Genomic DNA, 18,959 nt, shown 5'->3' with positions numbered 1-18,959 from the left:
CATATGGGGTAAAACAAAACATAAACTCAGTGTACACTCAGTGTATGTAGGTGTCTTTCCTCATGCTAAACAAACCCATCAGGTCCGTCAGGATACATTTTCCTCCATCTTGGACATTTTGGAAAACCTTATCTTGGACCATAAGTCCAAATAACCCAAAATTCTGTGTTTGAGAAAAGCTAAGAGATTGGTTAAAAGGTGCATAACTACGGAACAGCAAGAGGAACTGCCCCTCCCTACCTTCAGGCTATGGTCAAACCCTACACCCCAACCCGAGCACTCCGTTCAGCCACCTCAGGTCTCTTGGCCCTCCAACCCCTACGGGAGGGCAGCTCCCACTCAGCCCAGTCCCAGCTCTTCTCTGTCCCGGCACCCCAATGGGAGGGCAGCTTCCACTCAGCCCAGTCCAAGCTCTTCTCTGTCCTGGCACCCCAATGGGAGGGCAGCTCCCCCTCAGCCCAGTCCAAGCTCTTCTCTGTCCTGGCACCCCAATGGTGGAAGCAGTTTCCCTCTGAAGCTAGGACAGCAGAGTCCATCTTCCAAAAACATCTGAAACCCTACCTCTTCAAAGAGTATCTTAAATAATAATCCTCCTCCTCCTCACACGCCACCATGGGCCACTCTGTTCACAACGTTGACATCAGCAAACCGCTCGCCCACACGACGCCATCTGCCCGGTACAGTTGAAACCGGGATTCATCCATGAAGGGCACATTTCTCCAGCGAGCCAGTGGCCATCGAAGGTGAGCATTTGCCCACTGAAGTCGGTTACGACGCCTGAACTGCAGTCAGGTCAAGACCCTGGTGAGGACGACGAGCACGCAGATGAGCTTCCCTGAGACGGTTTCTGACAGTTTGTGCAGAAATGCTTCGGTTGTACAAACCCACAGTTTCATCAGAGGTCCGGGTGGCTGGTCTCAGACGATCCCGCAGGTGAAGAAGCCGGATGTGGAGGTCCTGGGCTGGCGTGGTTACACGTGGTCTGCGGTTGTGAGGCCGTTTGGATGTACTCACAAATTCCCACGAGCAGTCATGTGTATCATATGACTTCACCTGCCTTGATTAGCTGACTGTCTGTCTGGCTTAGCTGTACCTCTGTTATACAAACAAAGGGAGCTTGATCTTTACACTGCAGAGAACCGCTCGTCTCTAGACCAAACCATTCAAAAGTAAAGATCCCATAGGTGCGGAACCACTGGTCTAGTCTACACCTCTAGTCTACACCTCTAGTCTCCACTCTAGTCTCCACCTCTAGTCTCCACCTCTAGTCTCCACCTCTAGTCTCCACCTCTAGTCTCCACCTCTAGTCTCCACCTCTAGTCTCCACCTCTAGTCTCCACCTCTAGTCTCCACCTCTAGTCTCCACCTCTAGTCTCCACCTCTAGTCTCCACCTCTAGTCTCCACCTCTAGTCTCCACCTCTAGTCTCCACCTCTAGTCTACTGTCTATTCTCTTACCAGGCAGGACGGCTGTTAGGACTTCTTGCATGTTGGAGACGATCTGTTGTCTGTTCTCTACATCCTGGTCACTCATCCCTCTCTCTCTGACCACGCCCTCCAGGGCCACGCCCACCGCTGCCACCTGCTCCGCCCTGGGGGGCACAATCTCCGTCAGCATCGCCTCCTCACGACGCTCCTACACAGGGCAGACACAGAGCACACACACAGAACAGAGATTCACGTTACACACACAGGTCATATAATATAATACAAAATGTATGTATTGTGTCTTATCGTTGTTTTGAATGATAGAAGGCAGAAGTGAATAGTAGTAGGTGTTCTCACCTTCGCTCTCCTCTTGTGCCACTTGTCTTTGATGTGTCTGTGAGCTTCAGAGACAGAGTCCAGTAGTACCTCACACAGAGCGCAGGTGTAGACAGCACTGGGGTTACTGTAGGACCTCTGAGAGAGAGCACTGGGGTTACTGTAGGACCTCTGAGAGAGAGCACTGGGGTTACTGTAGGACCTCAGAGAGAGAGCACTGGGGTTACTGTAGGACCTCAGAGAGAGAGCACTGGGGTTACTGTAGGACCTCTGAGAGAGAGCACTGGGGTTACTGTAGGACCTCAGAGAGAGAGCACTGGGGATACTGTGGGACCTCAGAGAGAGAGCACTGGGGTTACTGTAGGACCTCAGAGAGCACTGGGGTTACTGTAGGACCTCAGAGAGCACTGGGGTTACTGTAGGACCTCAGAGAGCACTGGGGTTACTGTAGGACCTCAGAGAGAGCACTGGGGTTACTGTAGGACCTCAGAGAGCACTGGGGTTACTGTAGGACCTCAGAGAGAGAGCACTGGGGTTACTGTAGGACCTCAGAGAGAGAGCACTGGGGTTACTGTAGGACCTCAGAGAGCACTGGGGTTACTGTAGGACCTCAGAGAGCACTGGGGTTACTGTAGGACCTCAGAGAGAGAGCACTGGGGTTACTGTAGGACCTCTGAGAGCACTGGGGTTACTGTAGGACCTCAGAGAGCACTGGGGTTACTGTGGGACCTCAGAGAGCACTGGGGTTACTGTGGGACCTCAGAGAGAGAGCACTGGGGTTACTGTAGGACCTCAGAGAGAGAGCACTGGGGATACTGTGGGACCTCAGAGAGAGCACTGGGGTTACTGTAGGACCTCAGAGAGAGAGCACTGGGGATACTGTGGGACCTCAGAGAGAGCACTGGGGATACTGTAGGACCTCAGAGAGCACTGGGGTTACTGTAGGACCTCAGAGAGCACTGGGGTTACTGTGGGACCTCTGAGAGAGAGCACTGGGGTTACTGTGGGACCTCTGAGAGAGAGCACTGGGGTTACTGTAGGACCTCAGAGAGCACTGGGGTTACTGTAGGACCTCAGAGAGAGAGCACTGGGGTTACTGTAGGACCTCAGAGAGAGAGCACTGGGGTTACTGTAGGACCTCAGAGAGAGAGCACTGGGGATACTGTGGGACCTCAGAGAGAGCACTGGGGATACTGTGGGACCTCAGAGAGAGCACTGGGGATACTGTAGGACCTCAGAGAGAGCGTGGTCAGTGACAGAGTGGCCATAGAGTCCACAGTAAGTCAAGACCCTGATTAGTTGAATTAACTGTGCACGTGTGGAGCCAGAACAAAAATGTACAGTGCTGAGGATACTGAAGCACTGTTTTCTCTGTATACATAGAGTAGCCAGCCAGAAATAAAAAGTAGCCAGCCAGCGTTTTCCGGCCTGTCGAGTGGGGGGCAATTTCCCCCACAAGACATTTCAGCTTTTCATTTTTTATTAACTTGTAAACATAATTCCACTGACATTATGGGGTATTGTGTGTAGGCCAGTGCCATTATGGGGTATTGTGTGTAGGCCAGTGCCATTATGGGGTATTGGGTGTAATGGGGTATTGTGATTAGGCCACTGACATTAAGGGGTATTGTGTGTAGGCCAGTGCCATTATGGGGTATTGTGTGTAGGCCAGTGCCATTATGGGGTATTGTGTGTAGGCCAGTGCCATTATGGGGTATTGTGTGTAGGCCAGTGCCATTATGGGGTATTGTGTGTAGGCCAGTGCCATTATGGGGTATTGTGTGTAGGCCAGTGCCATTATGGGGTATTGGGTGTAATGGGGTATTGTGATTAGGCCACTGACATTAAGGGGTATTGTGTGTAGGCCAGTGCCATTATGGGGTATTGTGTGTAGGCCAGTGCCATTATGGGGTATTGTGTGAGGCCAGTGCCATTATGGGGTATTGTGTGTAGGCCAGTGCCATTATGGGGTATTGTGTGTAGGCCAGTGCCATTATGGGGTATTGTGTGTAGGCCAGTGCCATTATGGGGTATTGTGTGTAGGCCAGTGCCATTATGGGGTATTGTGTGTAGGCCAGTGCCATTATGGGGTATTGTGTGTAGGCCACTGCCATTATGGGGTATTGTGTGTAGGCCAGTGACATTATGGGGTATTGTGTGTAGGCCAGTGACATTATGGGGTATTGTGTGTAGGCCAGTGCCATTATGGGGTATTGGGTGTAGGCCAGTGCCATTATGGGGTATTGGGTGTAATGGGGTATTGTGATTAGGCCATTATGGGGTATTGTGTGTAGGCCAGTGCCATTATGGGGTATTGTGTGTAGGCCAGTGCCATTATGGGGTATTGTGTGTAGGCCAGTGCCATTATGGGGTATTGTGTGTAGGCCAGTGCCATTATGGGGTATTGTGTGTAGGCCAGTGCCATTATGGGGTATTGTGTGTAGGCCAGTGCCATTATGGGGTATTGTGTGTAGGCCAGTGCCATTATGGGGTATTGTGTGTAGGCCAGTGCCATTATGGGGTATTGTGTGTAGGCCAGTGCCATTATGGGGTATTGTGTGTGGGCCAGTGCCATTATGGGGTATTGTGTGTAGGCCCAGTGCCATTATGGGGTATTGTGTGTAGGCCCAGTGCCATTATGGGGTATTGTGTGTAGGCCCAGTGCCATTATGGGGTATTGTGTGTAGGCCAGTGCCATTATGGGGTATTGTGTGTAGGCCAGTGCCATTATGGGGTATTGTGTGTAGGCCAGTGCCATTATGGGGTATTGTGTGTAGGCCCAGTGCCATTATGGGGTATTGTGTGTAGGCCAGTGCCATTATGGGGTATTGTGTGTAGGCCAGTGCCATTATGGGGTATTGTGTGTAGGCCAGTGCCATTATGGGGTATTGTGTGTAGGCCAGTGCCATTATGGGGTATTGTGTGTAGGCCAGTGCCATTATGGGGTATTGTGTGTAGGCCAGTGCCATTATGGGGTATTGTGTGTAGGCCAGTGCCATTATGGGGTATTGTGTGTAGGCCAGTGCCATTATGGGGTATTGTGTGTAGGCCCAGTGCCATTATGGGGTATTGTGTGTAGGCCCAGTGCCATTATGGGGTATTGTGTGTAGGCCCAGTGCCATTATGGGGTATTGTGTGTAGGCCCAGTGCCATTATGGGGTATTGTGTGTAGGCCCAGTGCCATTATGGGGTATTGTGTGTAGGCCAGTGCCATTATGGGGTATTGTGTGTAGGCCAGTGCCATTATGGGGTATTGTGTGTAGGCCAGTGCCATTATGGGGTATTGTGTGTAGGCCAGTGCCATTATGGGGTATTGTGTGTAGGCCAGTGCCATTATGGGGTATTGTGTGTAGGCCAGTGCCATTATGGGGTATTGTGTGTAGGCCAGTGCCATTATGGGGTATTGTGTGTAGGCCAGTGCCATTATGGGGTATTGTGTGTAGGCCAGTGCCATTATGGGGTATTGTGTATAGGCCAGTGACATTATGGGGTATTGTGTGTAGGCCAGTGCCATTATGGGGTATTGTGTGTAGGCCTAGTGACAAAACATCTCAATGTAATCCATTCTGACTTCAGGCTGTAACAACAAAATGTGGAAAAATTCAAGGGGTGTGAATACTTTCTGAAGGCCCTGTATCACTGACCCTGGATCTGCTAGCGACTGGGCTTTCACAGCTAACCTTTTAGGTAAATAATATAATATGTTTCTATTGATATTTTGTTGGCTTTATAATCGTGAGAGAAATTGAACTAGAGAGCAGCTAGCTAGTTATACCTAGGGTCCCCCCCCTCCCTCCCCCCCTCTTGCTGCAGCTTTACCTCATTTACCTGGTCCTCTGTAGCTCAGCTGGTAGAGCACGGCGCTTGTAACGCCAAGGTAGTGGGGTTCGATCCCCGGGACCACCCCATACACAAAAAAAAATGTATGCACGCATGACTGTAAGTCGCTTTGGATAAAAGCGTCTGCTAAATGGCATATTATATTATATTATTATTATTATCTCTAAATAACAGAGAGGCTGTGAAAAGCAGCGCGCTGCAAACATTTTAAAATGTTTTGTCACCAGTGGTTGTTTTGTTGTCATGTTTAGTCTTCACTGTTGCTCTTACGGCACTAACCTGGTGAGCCCCAAACAAGGCCTTTGATTGGTTTGACGTGATGCGTCACTGATTTACACCGGGTTCTGACCCCTCTTTAGCCGATTTCTCCATGGAGCTTCCCCAGGCTTCCCGTTTCAGGCATATTTAAAACAATGCCACGAGCACAATTTTAGGAGTTGAGAAATAAATGTGGTAGCACTGGAAAGCTGGGACCCCCCCTCTTTTTAACAAAGGCCATCAAAACTGCGTTCAAGTGTTTTTCCCGTGACTGCAATAAGAATTGTTGTGCATTGACTGCTTGTCAGAATGCATGTTTCTCTCCCTATGGCACTTGCAAAGGAATATTTATCTTGCATAGAATGCACAACAAGCAGTAAATAGGTAAACAATTGTCCGATTTTTCTGTTCATTACTCGTTTTGTTGGCAGAGCAAAAGTACATTTGAGTGTAAACTTAAACGTCTAAAACCAGATATATGACTCGTTTCAGGAAACTAGGTGGATGTCGCACGTCAATACTTCAAAAGGAGAGGCATTTTAACGTAAATATTTTTTAAAAATCAAAATGCCTTCTGGAACATGTGAACTTTCTTTAGCCTTAATAACAAACTTGTATGCCATCTGTAAATACGAATAAAATTGTTAAAATTATGAGCCTAGTATCTTTAGCCACGAAAAAAGACAGCAACCTTTTCGCTAGCCATGATTGGCTGAGATGAGTTCGGATTGGTCTGCCAAGTAGCATGCTTCCGTCTATAACATGAGCTGCTCAGTACGTGTAGATGATCCTTTCTAACGCAGCTTTTTGAAAGATATCATGAAGAACTGCAAAAGTGCTGCTCTCCCCCTTCTGCAGGACGATCGTGCCATGCTGACTCTCTCAGACTCTGAAAATGAATCAAGACGATGAGGAAATCCCTGATTTAGGTCAAAAGATTTTCATTGAACCAGACATTGTAGCGTTCCGATGACAGTGATGGGGAAGAAACCATGATCAACAGTGTTGTCACGGAAGTAGAAGACCGAGTTATGCAGAAAATTCTGGCATTTGATTGCAAATATGCGGAGGGAGTCGAAAAAAGAAGGCTGTTGTATAAAACACCTGTCTCTGGATTACATCTTCAAACTAAGGGCAACCATGGCATCCGTGAGAGAGGGAGAAGCGTTCATCCATGTATACGGTGTAAGAGTCTAGCTAGCTACATTTTCAGATATTATACGTTCCTAATTTTGTCAGAAAGTATTTTTCATTGCAAGTTAAAGCGTACTGTTCGCTAGCAAGCTAACGCTAGCTAATGTTAAGTGTATGATCTGTGTAGTAATATTATTTGTATATCAGAAACCCAATTGCATAGCTAGTTTACATTTACATAATTTAGCAGACGCTCTTATCCAGAGCGACTTACAAATTGGTGCATTCAACTTATGATAGCCAGGGACAACCACTTTTTCACTTTATACTATTCCAGGTATTCCTTAAAGAGGTAGGGTTTCAAGTGTCTCCGTTAGGTGGTCAGTGACTCCGCTGTCCTGGCGTCGTGGGGGAGCTTGTTCCACCATTGGGGTGCCAGAGCAGCGAATAGCTTTGACTGGGCTGAGCGGGAACTGTGCTTCCGTAGAGGTAGGGGGACCAGCAGGCCAGAGGTGGAAGAACACAATGCCCTCGTTTGGGTGTAGGGTCTGATCAGAGCCTGAAGGTAAGGAGGTGCCGTTCCCCTCACAGCTCCGTAGGCAAGCACCATGGTCTTGTAGTAGATGTGAGCCTCAACTGGAAGCCAGTGGAGTGTGCAGAGGAGCGGGGTGACATGAGAGAACTTGGGAAGGTCGAACACCAGACCACTGCGCCACTCGGGAGGCCCACCAAAAAAAGCCTGCAGCATTGAACTCCCCAAATACAGGTGTGCCAAGCTTGTAGCGTCATACCCAAGAAGACTTGAGGCTGTAATTGCTGCCAAAGGTGCTTCAACAAAGCACTGAGTAAAGGGTCTGAATACTTATGTAAATGTGATATCAGTTCTTTTTTTTTTGCTTTGTCAATGTGGGGTATTGTGTGTAGATTTATGAGGGGAAATAATTATTTAATCCATTTTAGAATAAGGCTGTTACGTAACAAAATGTGGAAAAAGTCAAGGGGTCTGAATACTTTCCGAATGCACTGTATACGGAACAAAAATATAAATGCAACATGCAACAATTTATAAGATTTAAAGAAATGCATTAGGCCCCTATGGATTTCACATGACTGCGCAGGGGTGCAGCCATGGGTGAGCCTGGGAGGGCATAGACCCACCCACTGGGGAGCCAGGTCCAGCCAATCAGAATGAGTTCTTGCCTACAAAAGGGCTTTCTTACAGACAGAAATACTCCACCCCCCCTGCAGGTGAAGAAGCAGGATGTGGAGGTCCTGGCCTGGTGTGGTTACACATGGTCTGAGATTGTGAGGCCGGTTGGACGTACCGCCAAATTCTCTAAAACGATGTTGGAGGCAGCTTATGGTAGAAAAATGAACATTAAATTATCTAGCAATAGCTCTGGTGGGCATTCCTGCAGTCAGCATGCCAATTACACGCTCCCTCAAAACTTGAGACATCTGTGGCATTGTGTTGTCAGACAAAACTGCACATTTTAAAAGTGGCCTTTTATTGTCCCCAGCACAAGGTGATCATGCTGTTTCTCTCCCGAGTGGCGCAGTGGTCTAAGGCACTGCATCGCAGTGCTAGCTGTGCCACTAGAGATCCTGGTTCGAATCCAGGCTCTGTTGTAGCCGGCCGCGACTGGGAGACCCATGGGGCGGCGCACAATTGGCCCAGCGTCGTCCAGGGTAGGGGAGGGAATGGCCGGCAGGGGATGTAGTTCAGTTGGTAGAGCATGGCGTTTGCAACGCCAGGGTTGTGGGTTCGATAAAATAATGTATGTGATAACTGTAAGTCGCTCTGGATAAGAGCGTCTGCTAAATGACTAAAATGTAAATGTAAATGTATATGCCACACCTGTCAGGTGGATGGATTATTTTGGCAAAGGAGAAATGCTCACTAACAGGGATGCAAACAAATTTGTGCAAGAAATTGAGAAATACGCTTTTTATGCATATGGAAAATGTCAGGGATGTTTTATTTCAGCTCATGAAACATTACGATACGAACAACACGTTACATGTTGCGTTTATATTTTTGTTCAGTGTAGTTTGTTAGCTTTAGCTACCTGCAGATTCATGCATGGTGGCTAGCTATGACAATGAGTATGGGTTGGGATTATTGCCACGTACAAAACAAATGGAAACTCAGAACTGGGAACTCAAATCTCAGACTTCCAACTTCAGTGCTTTCAAGACAACTGGGAACTCGGTAAAAAACAAGCTCCGACTTGTAAAAATATTTTTGAACGATCATCCAACTCGGAATTTCAACTCGGGAACTTGGGCCTCTTTCTAGAGCCCCGACTTTCCGACCATTTGATCACTGATGTCATGATTTGACCTCATATTTTTCCAAGTTCCCAGTTGTCTTGAAAGCACCATTAGGTGCATTGTTTAGCTAGCTAGCTACATGTCTAAACAAAAGACTCCACTTCGCCAGATGATTACATGACCCTTCAAGTTAGCCAGGTGTGTCTGTGGGTGATTACAGTCATCTATTGTATTTCATGAACATGTGTACATGTCTAGAGACCCATCCACTTAGCTAGATGTGCCTGGACGGTTATAGCCTCTCTTTCACATGACCCATCAATTTAGACAAGTGTGTCTGGGTAAGAATGATGTAATAATTATAAAATATTTGTATCTGGATACTTTCTATTTTTTATATTGCTACTATGCAAATATGCAAGTAACCGTTTCACTGTACTGTTTATAACTTCGGTATCCTGTGCATGTGACAAATAAACTTTGATTGTATTTGATATAGTGTGTGTTTACCAGAGACTAATGTGAAGAACAACATGACCTGCACCAAAGTCAGATTAGGATATAGGCCAAGGACTAGAAAAAGTGTATTTTTACCAATACTTTTACCACTTTTAGTCTTGAAATCTTTGGTTGTTTACTACACTATTCACTCTGTTTAGCACATGGCCTCACACGTGAATCCTTAAAGAGATGGGTGGGGCTAAGTCTTAAGAGGGTGTGAACGATGCTGAATGGGTGTAGACAAAGAAGAGCTCTCCAGTAGGTGTACCAAAACATTCAAGGGCCATTTTCTCAAAAGTGGAGTTACAAGTTTATCAACTTTCAAACCAGAATTACTTTCCCATTGTTCCTCAACTGCAGTGTATGATACACCATTTTCTAGCTCTGAGTCTTTCCTTTTATACAATGTAAAAAACACAATTTTAAATGTTGCTACATAGGACCGAATTGAGTCGATCGGTCACATATAAAGTACGTAGAAAAGATTATGGACCTATATATTGTTCAATAAGATACTTTTTTAGAAATAACAATCACCATAATAAAAGCTAGACAGTGAGAATCTGAAATTCCAAAAACGATGGATTCAGGAATATTTTTGTCGTTGCATGGGGCCCCCACTTTGAGCCAGGAGAGATCAACATGCATATTATTAATATTAGCTCTCTGTGTACATCCAAGGGCCAGCCGTGCTGCCCTGTTCTGAGCCAATTGCAATTTTCCTAAGTCCTTTTTTGTGGCACCTGACCACACGACTGAACAGTAGTTCAGGTGCGACAAAACTAGGGCCTGTAGGACCTGCCTTGTTGATAGTGATGTTAAGGTAGATCAGCACTTTATTATGGACAGACTTCTCCCCATCTTAGCTACTGTTGTATCAATATGTTTTGACCGTGAATGTTTACAATCCAGGGTTACTCCAAGCAGTTTAGTCACCTCAACAATTTCCACATTATTTTTTACAAGACTTAGTTGAGGTTTAGGGTTTAATGAATGATTTGTCCCAAATACAATGCTTTTAGTTTGAAATATTTAGGATTAATTTATTCCTTGCCACCCACTCAAACTAATTGGAACTCTTTGTTAAGTGTTGCAGTAATTTCAGTCGCTGTAGTAGCTGACATGTATAGTGTTGAGTCATCCGCATACATAGACACTCTGGCTTTACTCAAAGCCAGTGGCATGTCGTTAGTAAAGACTTAATAAAGTAATGGGCCTAGACAGCTGCCCTGGGGAATTCCTGATTCTACCTGGATTATGTTGGTGAGGCTTCCATTAATGAACACCCTCTGTGTTCTGTTAGACAGGTAACTCTATATCCATAGTATAGCAGGGGGTGTAAAGCCATAACACATACGTTTTTCCAGCAGCGGACTATGATAGATAACGTCAAAAGCCACACTGAAGTCTAACAAAACAGCCCCCACAATCTTTTTATTATCAATTTCTCTCAGCCAATCATCAGTCATTTGTGTAAGTGCTGTGCTTGTTGAATGTCCTTCCCTATAAGCATGCTGGAAGTTTGTTGTTAATTTGTTTACTGTAAAATAGCATTGTATCTGGTCAAACACCATTTTTTCCCTAAAGTTTACTAAGGGTTGGTAACAGGCTAATTGGTCGGCTATTTGAGCCAGTAAAGGGGGCTTTACTATCTGCTTTGCGGGAGGCCGCTGTCTTCGGCTTCCACGGCACTTGACATGCGACCATCGTTAATTGCCTTTCTCCTCATGCTGTGCTCCTTCGACGGCGCTATCAGATGGAGGAGCTCCGGGCAACACCGGCCAGTTGGATAACGACAAACGACAAGGCGGAGATGCATCCAACAAGGGTGAACGCCGTCCAGCCACCGGCGTAGAAAATGTAAACATTCGACTGCGTTTTCCCCAGTTTCTTACTTAGGCTGGCGACCTGCGTGATCAAGGAAGCCACCTCAAGACTATAATCCTCGCCAAGTAAACAATTGCCGCATTTGAACTCCGAGTGATCCAGTTTGTCCCGAAACAAAGCGTAATAGATACAGCTCCTACAGCGCTGGAACCGTTCATTTAGTTCTCCAGACAAAGAGGGCTCCATTGGAAAACTCATCTGGTACCAACTTCGTTAGCTTGATGGCTAGCAGCTTAGCATCTCTGTCAAGCAGGCTTCAACCTGTATCTTAAGCGGGATTCAGGGATAAGAAATAGCGGTCCTAGCTGTTAAAAACTATCTGCGTCGTGGAATCCACGCAAAAACAAGTTCTGTATTCGTATTTATGAATAGCGTTGTTGTTTTAATCAAAAACAACAAACCAAGTGTTTTCCAGCATACAATGTTCAGCTGCGCACTCTGATGAAGTCTGTGGATTGTAGCTTGTTTTTGGTCAACAACCTAGCGTACGAGCAACAACCTAGCGTACGAGCAACAACCTAGCGTACGAGCAACAACCTAGCGTACGAGCAACAACCTAGCGTACGAGCAACAACCTAGCGTACGAGCAACAACCTAGCGTACAAACAACCACCTAGTGTACAAACAACCACCTAGCGTACGAACAACAACCTAGGGTATGCTCTGTAACACTCTTTGTATGTACATAGTCAATGGTAGGCTTGGAGGGGACTCCTATGGTAGGTCCACCTATAGCCCATTCCTTGGCAGTAGTACTGTACAGTAGACTACTTTATCACTGACCTCAACCCAGAGTCTCTCAGAGCGTTCACAGTCAGCCCACTGACACCCCTATCAGACCACAGCAAAATCACAGTCTACTTGAACAGAGCAATACTCAATCATGAGGCATCAAAGCCAAAGGACCTGAATATTATTAAGATATGCTATAGATGGGGAAGCCCACTTGGGCTCCTGAGTGGCGCAGTGGTCTAAGGCACTGCATCGCAGTGCTAACTGTGCCACTAGAGATCCTGGTTCGAATCCAGGCTCTGTCGCAGCCGGCCGCGACCGGGAGACTCATGGGCGACGCACAATTGGCCCAGCGTTGTCCAGGGTAGGGGAGGGAATGGCCGGCAGGGATGTAGCTCAGTTGATAGAGCATGGCGTTTGCAACGCCAGGGTTGTGGGTTCGATTCCCACGGGGGGCCAGTATAAAAAAAATATGTATTCACTAACTGTAAGTCGCTCTGGATAAGAGCGTCTGCTAAATGACTAAAATGTAAAATGTAATGTAAATGAAAGTAGTGTGGAAACCTACCAAAAAACAATTAGGCAACAACAAATTCAATCCCTTTCAGACAACTTCCTGGACAAAACGTTTCACTGTAATAGTGAAGGTGTAAACTTGGCAGCAGAAAACCTAAACAGTATATTTGACCTCTCAGCTTCCCTATCAGATCTAACAAATTCAAGCAGACAACCTAAGAAAATTAACAACAATGACAAATGGTTTAATGAAGAATGCAAAAACCTAAGAAAGAAATTGACAAACCTATCCAACCAAAAACATAGACTCAGAACCTGAGCCTACTCCTTCACTATGGGGAATCACTAAAACAATACAGAAATAAACTACGGAAAAAGAAGGAACAGCATGTCAGAAATCAGCTCAATGTAACTGAGAAATCCATAGACTCTAACCACTTCTGGGAAAAGTGGAAAACACCAAACAAACAATAACATGAAGAGTTATCTATCCAAAACGGAGATGTATGGGTAAACCACTTCTCCAATCTTTTTGGCCCTATAACAAAGAACAAATAGCAAAAACATATACATGATCAAACACACATTTTAGAATCAACCCCAATCCACAAAAGTGGAGACAAATTTGACCCCAATAACTACCGTGGGATTTGCTTCAACAGCAACCTTGGGAAAGTCCTCTGCATTATCATTAACAGCAGACTCGTACATTTCCTCACTGAAAATAATATACTGAGCAAATGTCAAATTGGCTTTTTACCAAATTACCGTACGACAGATCACGTATTCACCCTGCACACCCTAATTGACAAACAAACAAACCAAAACAAAGGCAAAGTCCTCTCATTCTTTGTTGATTTCAAAAAAGCTTTTGACTCAATTTGGGACAAACACCAAATTGAGACTGCATGCAGAATTCTGCAAAAATATCCTCTGTGTACAACGTAAAACACCAAATAATGCATGCAGAGCAGAATTAGGCCTATACCCGCTAATTATCAAAATGCAGAAAAGAGCCGTTAAATTCTACAACCACCTAAAAGGAAGCGATACCCAAAACTTCCATAACAAAGCCATCACCTACAGAGAGATGAACTTGGAGAAGAGTCCCCTAAGCAAGCTGGTCCTGGGACTCTATTCACAAACACAAACAGACCCCACAGAGCCCCAGGACAGCAACACAATAATACCCAACCAAATCATGAGAAAACAAAAAGAGAATTACTTGACACATTGGAAAGAATTAACAAAAAAACAGAGCAAACTAGAATGCTATTTGGCCCTAAACAGAGAGTACACAGTGGCAGAATACCTGACCACTGTGACTGACACAAAATTAAGGAAATCTTGGACTATGTACAGTGTGCAATCACAGAAGCAAGATTTGTGACCTGTTGCCACAAGAAAAGGGCAACCAGTGAAGAACAAACACCATTGTAAATACAACCCATATTTATGTTTATTTATTTTCCCTTTTGTACTTTAACTATTTGCACATCGTTACAACACTGTATATAGACATAATACGACATTTGAAACGTCTTTAATATTTTGGAACTTCTGAGTGTAATGTTTACTGTTCATTTTTGTTTATTACCTACTTCACTTGCTTTGGCAATGTAAACATATGTTTCCCATGGCAAAAAAGCCCTTCGAATTGAAATTGAATTGAAAGTGGCTCGACACAGCAACAGGCCCCAGCGAAACAGGTACAGGGGCAGGCAGACACTTTCATGAGGATAACGTACTTCACTGTTTGACCAAATCATGGTTTTAGCCTTGTTAAAAATAGGACACTTTGAGTGAGGAGAACATGTAGAATGTGCAGCTCGCACCGATGCGACCAATTAAAAATGTAACTCGCACAGCCAATTCAAAGGGTCGCAAAATGCTACTAAATGGTCGCAGTCTGGAGACCGACGCTCGCTTTGTGACTGACAGGCGCAGACTACAGACTTTTCTGAGTAGCGAATTGAAATGTTTAAAAGGAGAAGCCTAGTTAATTTATGAAGTGGAAAAAGTAGCCGCCGAAAATAAGTCTGTTACCGGCTGTTTAGCCGACAGCCGGCGCTTAGGGAAAACACTGCTGAAGGTTGAGAGTTGAGTAACGCTCACCTTCTTCAGACGGAAGATCTTCTCTCTGCCGATGTTGTCCTCCGCCTGTTTCAGTCCCAGCAGCTCTTTGGCTGACAGAGCTGACTCATCCACCACCGGCCCCTGGTCCTCCTCACCTAGACACCGCCTCCAGTTACGGTTCCTACGATTCCTGCCCCCTGGAGGCACACAAACTACGTTACCCAGAGACCTCCTTCCCACTGGAGAGACAAACTATGTTACCCATAGTCCTTCACACACTTTTGACTCCACGGCCGTGTTCGAGACCATTAAATCTGTGATGTTTCATGGGTAAATTGTGACTGACTGATCTACAAATAAGATTGAGTAGTTCATTACGATGCAAGGTGATGCATCTCGACACGCCTTTAAAGTTGAATGCGCCCCATGCCTACTGAAGATGAGACAGGAGGACTTTGTCTGGGTGTTGGTTGGCTGAGCTGAGAGGTCTCTTGCCATTTGCTCCCTGTCCTTCCTGACTACATTACCCAGAGTCGTCGACACCCCTACCTGTCTACATGCCAGGAGGTGTACTACATTACCCAGAGTCGTCGACACCCCTACCTGTCTACATGCCAGGAGGTGTACTACATTACCCAGAGTCGTCGACACCCCTACCTGTCTACATGCCAGGAGGTGTTGGTTTACCTGAGTGAACTGTGTTGTCAACGTTGTCTCTCCTCTGCTCCCTGTCCTCTCCCCGAGAAGTTCTCCTCCAGAACTGTGAAGGGCGCGCTCTCCAGTTCTCCTCCCGGCCCTCGGCCTGCTGGCTCTCTGGGTACCTGCAAATAGTGTTAGCATGGCATCTTAGCGTGACATGTTTTTTCCTATGGGAAATTCTAACTGTTCAGTCTTAGCGTTGGTACCTGGCTCTCTGGAAGTCCTCCCTCTGAGAGGGGCTGTGGCCTTCCTTGAATCCCCCTCCAGGGGAGCTGCTCAGTGACTCCATCCCTCCCTTCTTGGCGCTGGCGCGGTGGATCCCTCCCTGGCCTCCCCTCTTCCCCTGGCCACGCCTCTCCGGCTTGGGGCTGTATCCTCTCCCTGCATCCTGGTTCCTCCAGGTCTCAGCTTCGTCAGCCACAGGGCCCCTCTTCCTGTCTTCCCGCTTGGGGTAGCGTGGCCTGCCTCCTGACTCTTCCATGGTGTTTCTACTAGGCCTGTTGTGTGACAATGAGAGAGAGATGTCATCCATTAGGGGTGGCAGGTAGCTTAGTGGTTAAGAGCGTTGTGCCAGTAACCGAAAGGTCGCTGGTTCTAATTCCCGAGCCGACTAGGTGAAAAATATGTTGATGTGCCCTTCAGCAAGACACTTAACCCTAATTGTTCATGTAAGTCGCTCTGGATAAGAGCGTCTGCTAAATGACTAAAATGTAGTTACTACTACCTCTGGGGAATGTAGTGGCCACTAGCTCTGGCCCAGGGTGTTGTCCTTAACGAAGCCCTGGACAAGAGCTACGAGCTCATAAAGGGGCCCCTATAATGACCGTTCATTCGTTTGGCTTACTTCTACATCTGTTAGCTAGCTAGCTACTTCCTCAAAACCTAAGCGAGTTCATTAGCTATCATGCCAAACTGCAAACTAGTTACCTAGCTAGCTATGAAGACTCACTCAGGAACGGAAACGGATAAACAGTTTACTGAAAAGTTGTGTTTCTTCCATTGCTTCTCCAGGAAAACAACCCACTTCAATCCCCATGATATTTAGCGCTAGTCTACCAAACCCCACATGGAGAGTTTACGGACATTACAGGCGACTGCTGACTGACTGATCTACAAACAACATTGCATCATAAATAACTAGTCATTATTATTTGCAGATCAGTCAGTCACAATTTACCCATGATACATCACAGTTTTGATCCACTCGAACACAGCAAAATACTTATTCCTAAAACATAACAAACGAGTTAATTAACTATCATGCCAAACTGCTAGCTAACTATTAAGGCCCAACTGTTTACTAACAAATTGTCAGCACGTGTGGTTGACTATTTTGTTACTGATCACATTAACTAAGCCATGCGTTACATTTTAAAACAACTTGACTGGCAAGTAGTTTTTTTCTGAGCGCTAGCTATCCAACGTTAGCTGTTAGCATGTTGTCACAAGGTTACTGGCTAACTATGCTAGCCACCACGACGTGACATTCAGCTACCTTGCTAACGTTACTGACTTGTCGCTTAGCTAAGGACTATGTGCTGGCATGTGTTGGATCTATTCTGTACAACTGGCTAACTTGACTACAAAACCAGTAACTAACTGTCTGATTTCACCATCTGACCTTTCTGTTGTCGAATGAAACCGCTAACACCAGCTACTGTGTTTGCTAGCTGGCTACACTAGCCTGATAGCTATTCATGTTACCTGTCCATTGGGGTGCACTGCCTTGCTAATACACAAACGTACATGGTGGCCATTATAGGCAGATATTTAAAAAAAAATACCTTGAGTGTTTGTATGGGCAGCATACTACTGTGTTTATTCGTTATCGTATCGTTAGCTTGCTAGCTAGCCACAAGCACCTTCCGTACCAAATTCAATTTTCTACGCACGCGCGAGAGTTTTCAGGGGGCGCGAAACGTGTTGTCTGATGACGTTGAAATACACGTTTCACGTGTTTCTCTTTTCTTTGTGTGCTTTCTGCCCTCTACTGGTGGAAAGAGTGAAGGACATGGAAAGAGATTTTAATTTAGAGGTGATGCTGCCAAGTCATAAAATAAAGAAAAGGGGCCCTTTGGGATCCATCAGAGAACTGAAGTCATATGGAGAGATTTGGTTACAAATCAAGGTTTTCGTTATTTGTGGAATTAGGAGCTCTAATAAAGATTAATCAGCCTGGATGTAAAACCATGTTATACATTTAGGGCTGGTTTCCCGGACTGAAATTAAGCAGGGGCGGTAGGTAGACTGGCAGTTAGGGGCGTTGGGCCAGTAACCGCAAAGTTTCTGGATCGAATCTCTGTGCCGACAAGGTAAAAATCTGTCGTTCTGCCCTTGAGCAAGACAATTAACCCTAATTGCTCCAAGGTCTCCATCAATAATGGCTGATCCCTGGCCGTGACCCCACTCTCCGAGGGTCTCAGGGGGAGTGCGATATGCAAAAAACACATTTCCATTTCCTGTACAGGTTACCCACTTGTACACACGGTGAAACAGGACTATATAAGCAGTCAATCATTTAAATCCGCTATTCAGTTAAGCACTTTAGACCTCATGTTAGCTCATTCAGTACAAATAGTTCATAGGTCAGTATGATCACAGTTAACATGAGCTTTGTCCTAAATAGTACCCTAGTACCCACTTTCCTATATAGTGCACTACTTTTGACCAGAACCCTATGGGTCCTGGTCTAAAGTAGTGCACTATATAGGGAATAGGGTGCCATTCTCTGGTCTAAAGTAGTGCACTATATAGGGAATAGGGTGCCATTCTCTGGTCTATAGTAGTGCACTATATAGGGAATAGGGTGCCATTCTCTGGTCTAAAGTAGTGCACTATAGAGGGAATAGGGTGCCATTCTCTGGTCTAAAGTAGTGCACTATATAGGGAATAGGGTGCCATTCTCTGGTCTAAAGTAGTGCACTATATAGGGAATAGGGTGCCATTCTCTGGTCCAAAGTAGTGCACTATATAGGGAATAGGGTGCCATTCTCTGGTCCAAAGTAATTTACATTTACATTTACATTTTAGTAATGTATTATATAGGGAATAGGGTGCCATTCTCTGGTCTAAAGTAGTGTACTATATAGGGAATAGGGTGCCATTCTCTGGTCCAAAGTAATGTACTATATAGGGAATAGGGTGCCATTCTCTGGTCTAAAGTAGTGCACTATATAGGGAATAGGGTGCCATTCTCTGGTCTAAAGTAGTGCACTATATAGGGAATAGGGTGCCATTCTCTTGTCTAAAGTAGTGCACTATATAGGGAATAGGGTGCCA

The 18,959-nt window shown here is 45.7% G+C and overlaps 1 protein-coding gene across 4 annotated transcripts in view; it reads right to left on the bottom strand.

Moving 5' to 3' along the window:
- Positions 1 to 17,604, bottom strand: part of LOC121530747 (terminal uridylyltransferase 4) — a 65,140-nt gene extending 47,536 nt beyond the window's left edge. Inside the window, exons 1-6 of one of the 4 annotated variants that reach the window (XM_045212258.1) lie at positions 17,465 to 17,604; positions 15,887 to 16,177; positions 15,669 to 15,802; positions 15,021 to 15,178; positions 1,785 to 1,901; positions 1,458 to 1,635 (exon numbers count right to left, since the gene is read on the bottom strand). In XM_045212258.1, coding sequence (XP_045068193.1) covers positions 1,458 to 1,635; positions 1,785 to 1,901; positions 15,021 to 15,178; positions 15,669 to 15,802; positions 15,887 to 16,161 — 862 coding nt within the window. In that variant the 5' untranslated portion in view covers positions 16,162 to 16,177; positions 17,465 to 17,604. Of the gene's footprint in view, positions 1 to 1,457; positions 1,636 to 1,784; positions 1,902 to 15,020; positions 15,179 to 15,668; positions 15,803 to 15,886; positions 16,178 to 16,607; positions 16,628 to 17,464 lie in introns of those variants that run through there. The other 3 variants (XM_045212257.1, XM_045212255.1, XM_045212256.1) reach the window with 3 other exon arrangements.
- Between the last annotated feature and the right edge of the window lie 1,355 nt (positions 17,605 to 18,959).

The sequence above is a fragment of the Coregonus clupeaformis genome, unplaced genomic scaffold, assembly GCF_020615455.1.
Source record: "Coregonus clupeaformis isolate EN_2021a unplaced genomic scaffold, ASM2061545v1 scaf0002, whole genome shotgun sequence".
Taxonomy (NCBI): Eukaryota; Metazoa; Chordata; class Actinopteri; order Salmoniformes; family Salmonidae; genus Coregonus; species Coregonus clupeaformis.
This window is presented reverse-complemented; position numbering and strand designations above follow the sequence as displayed.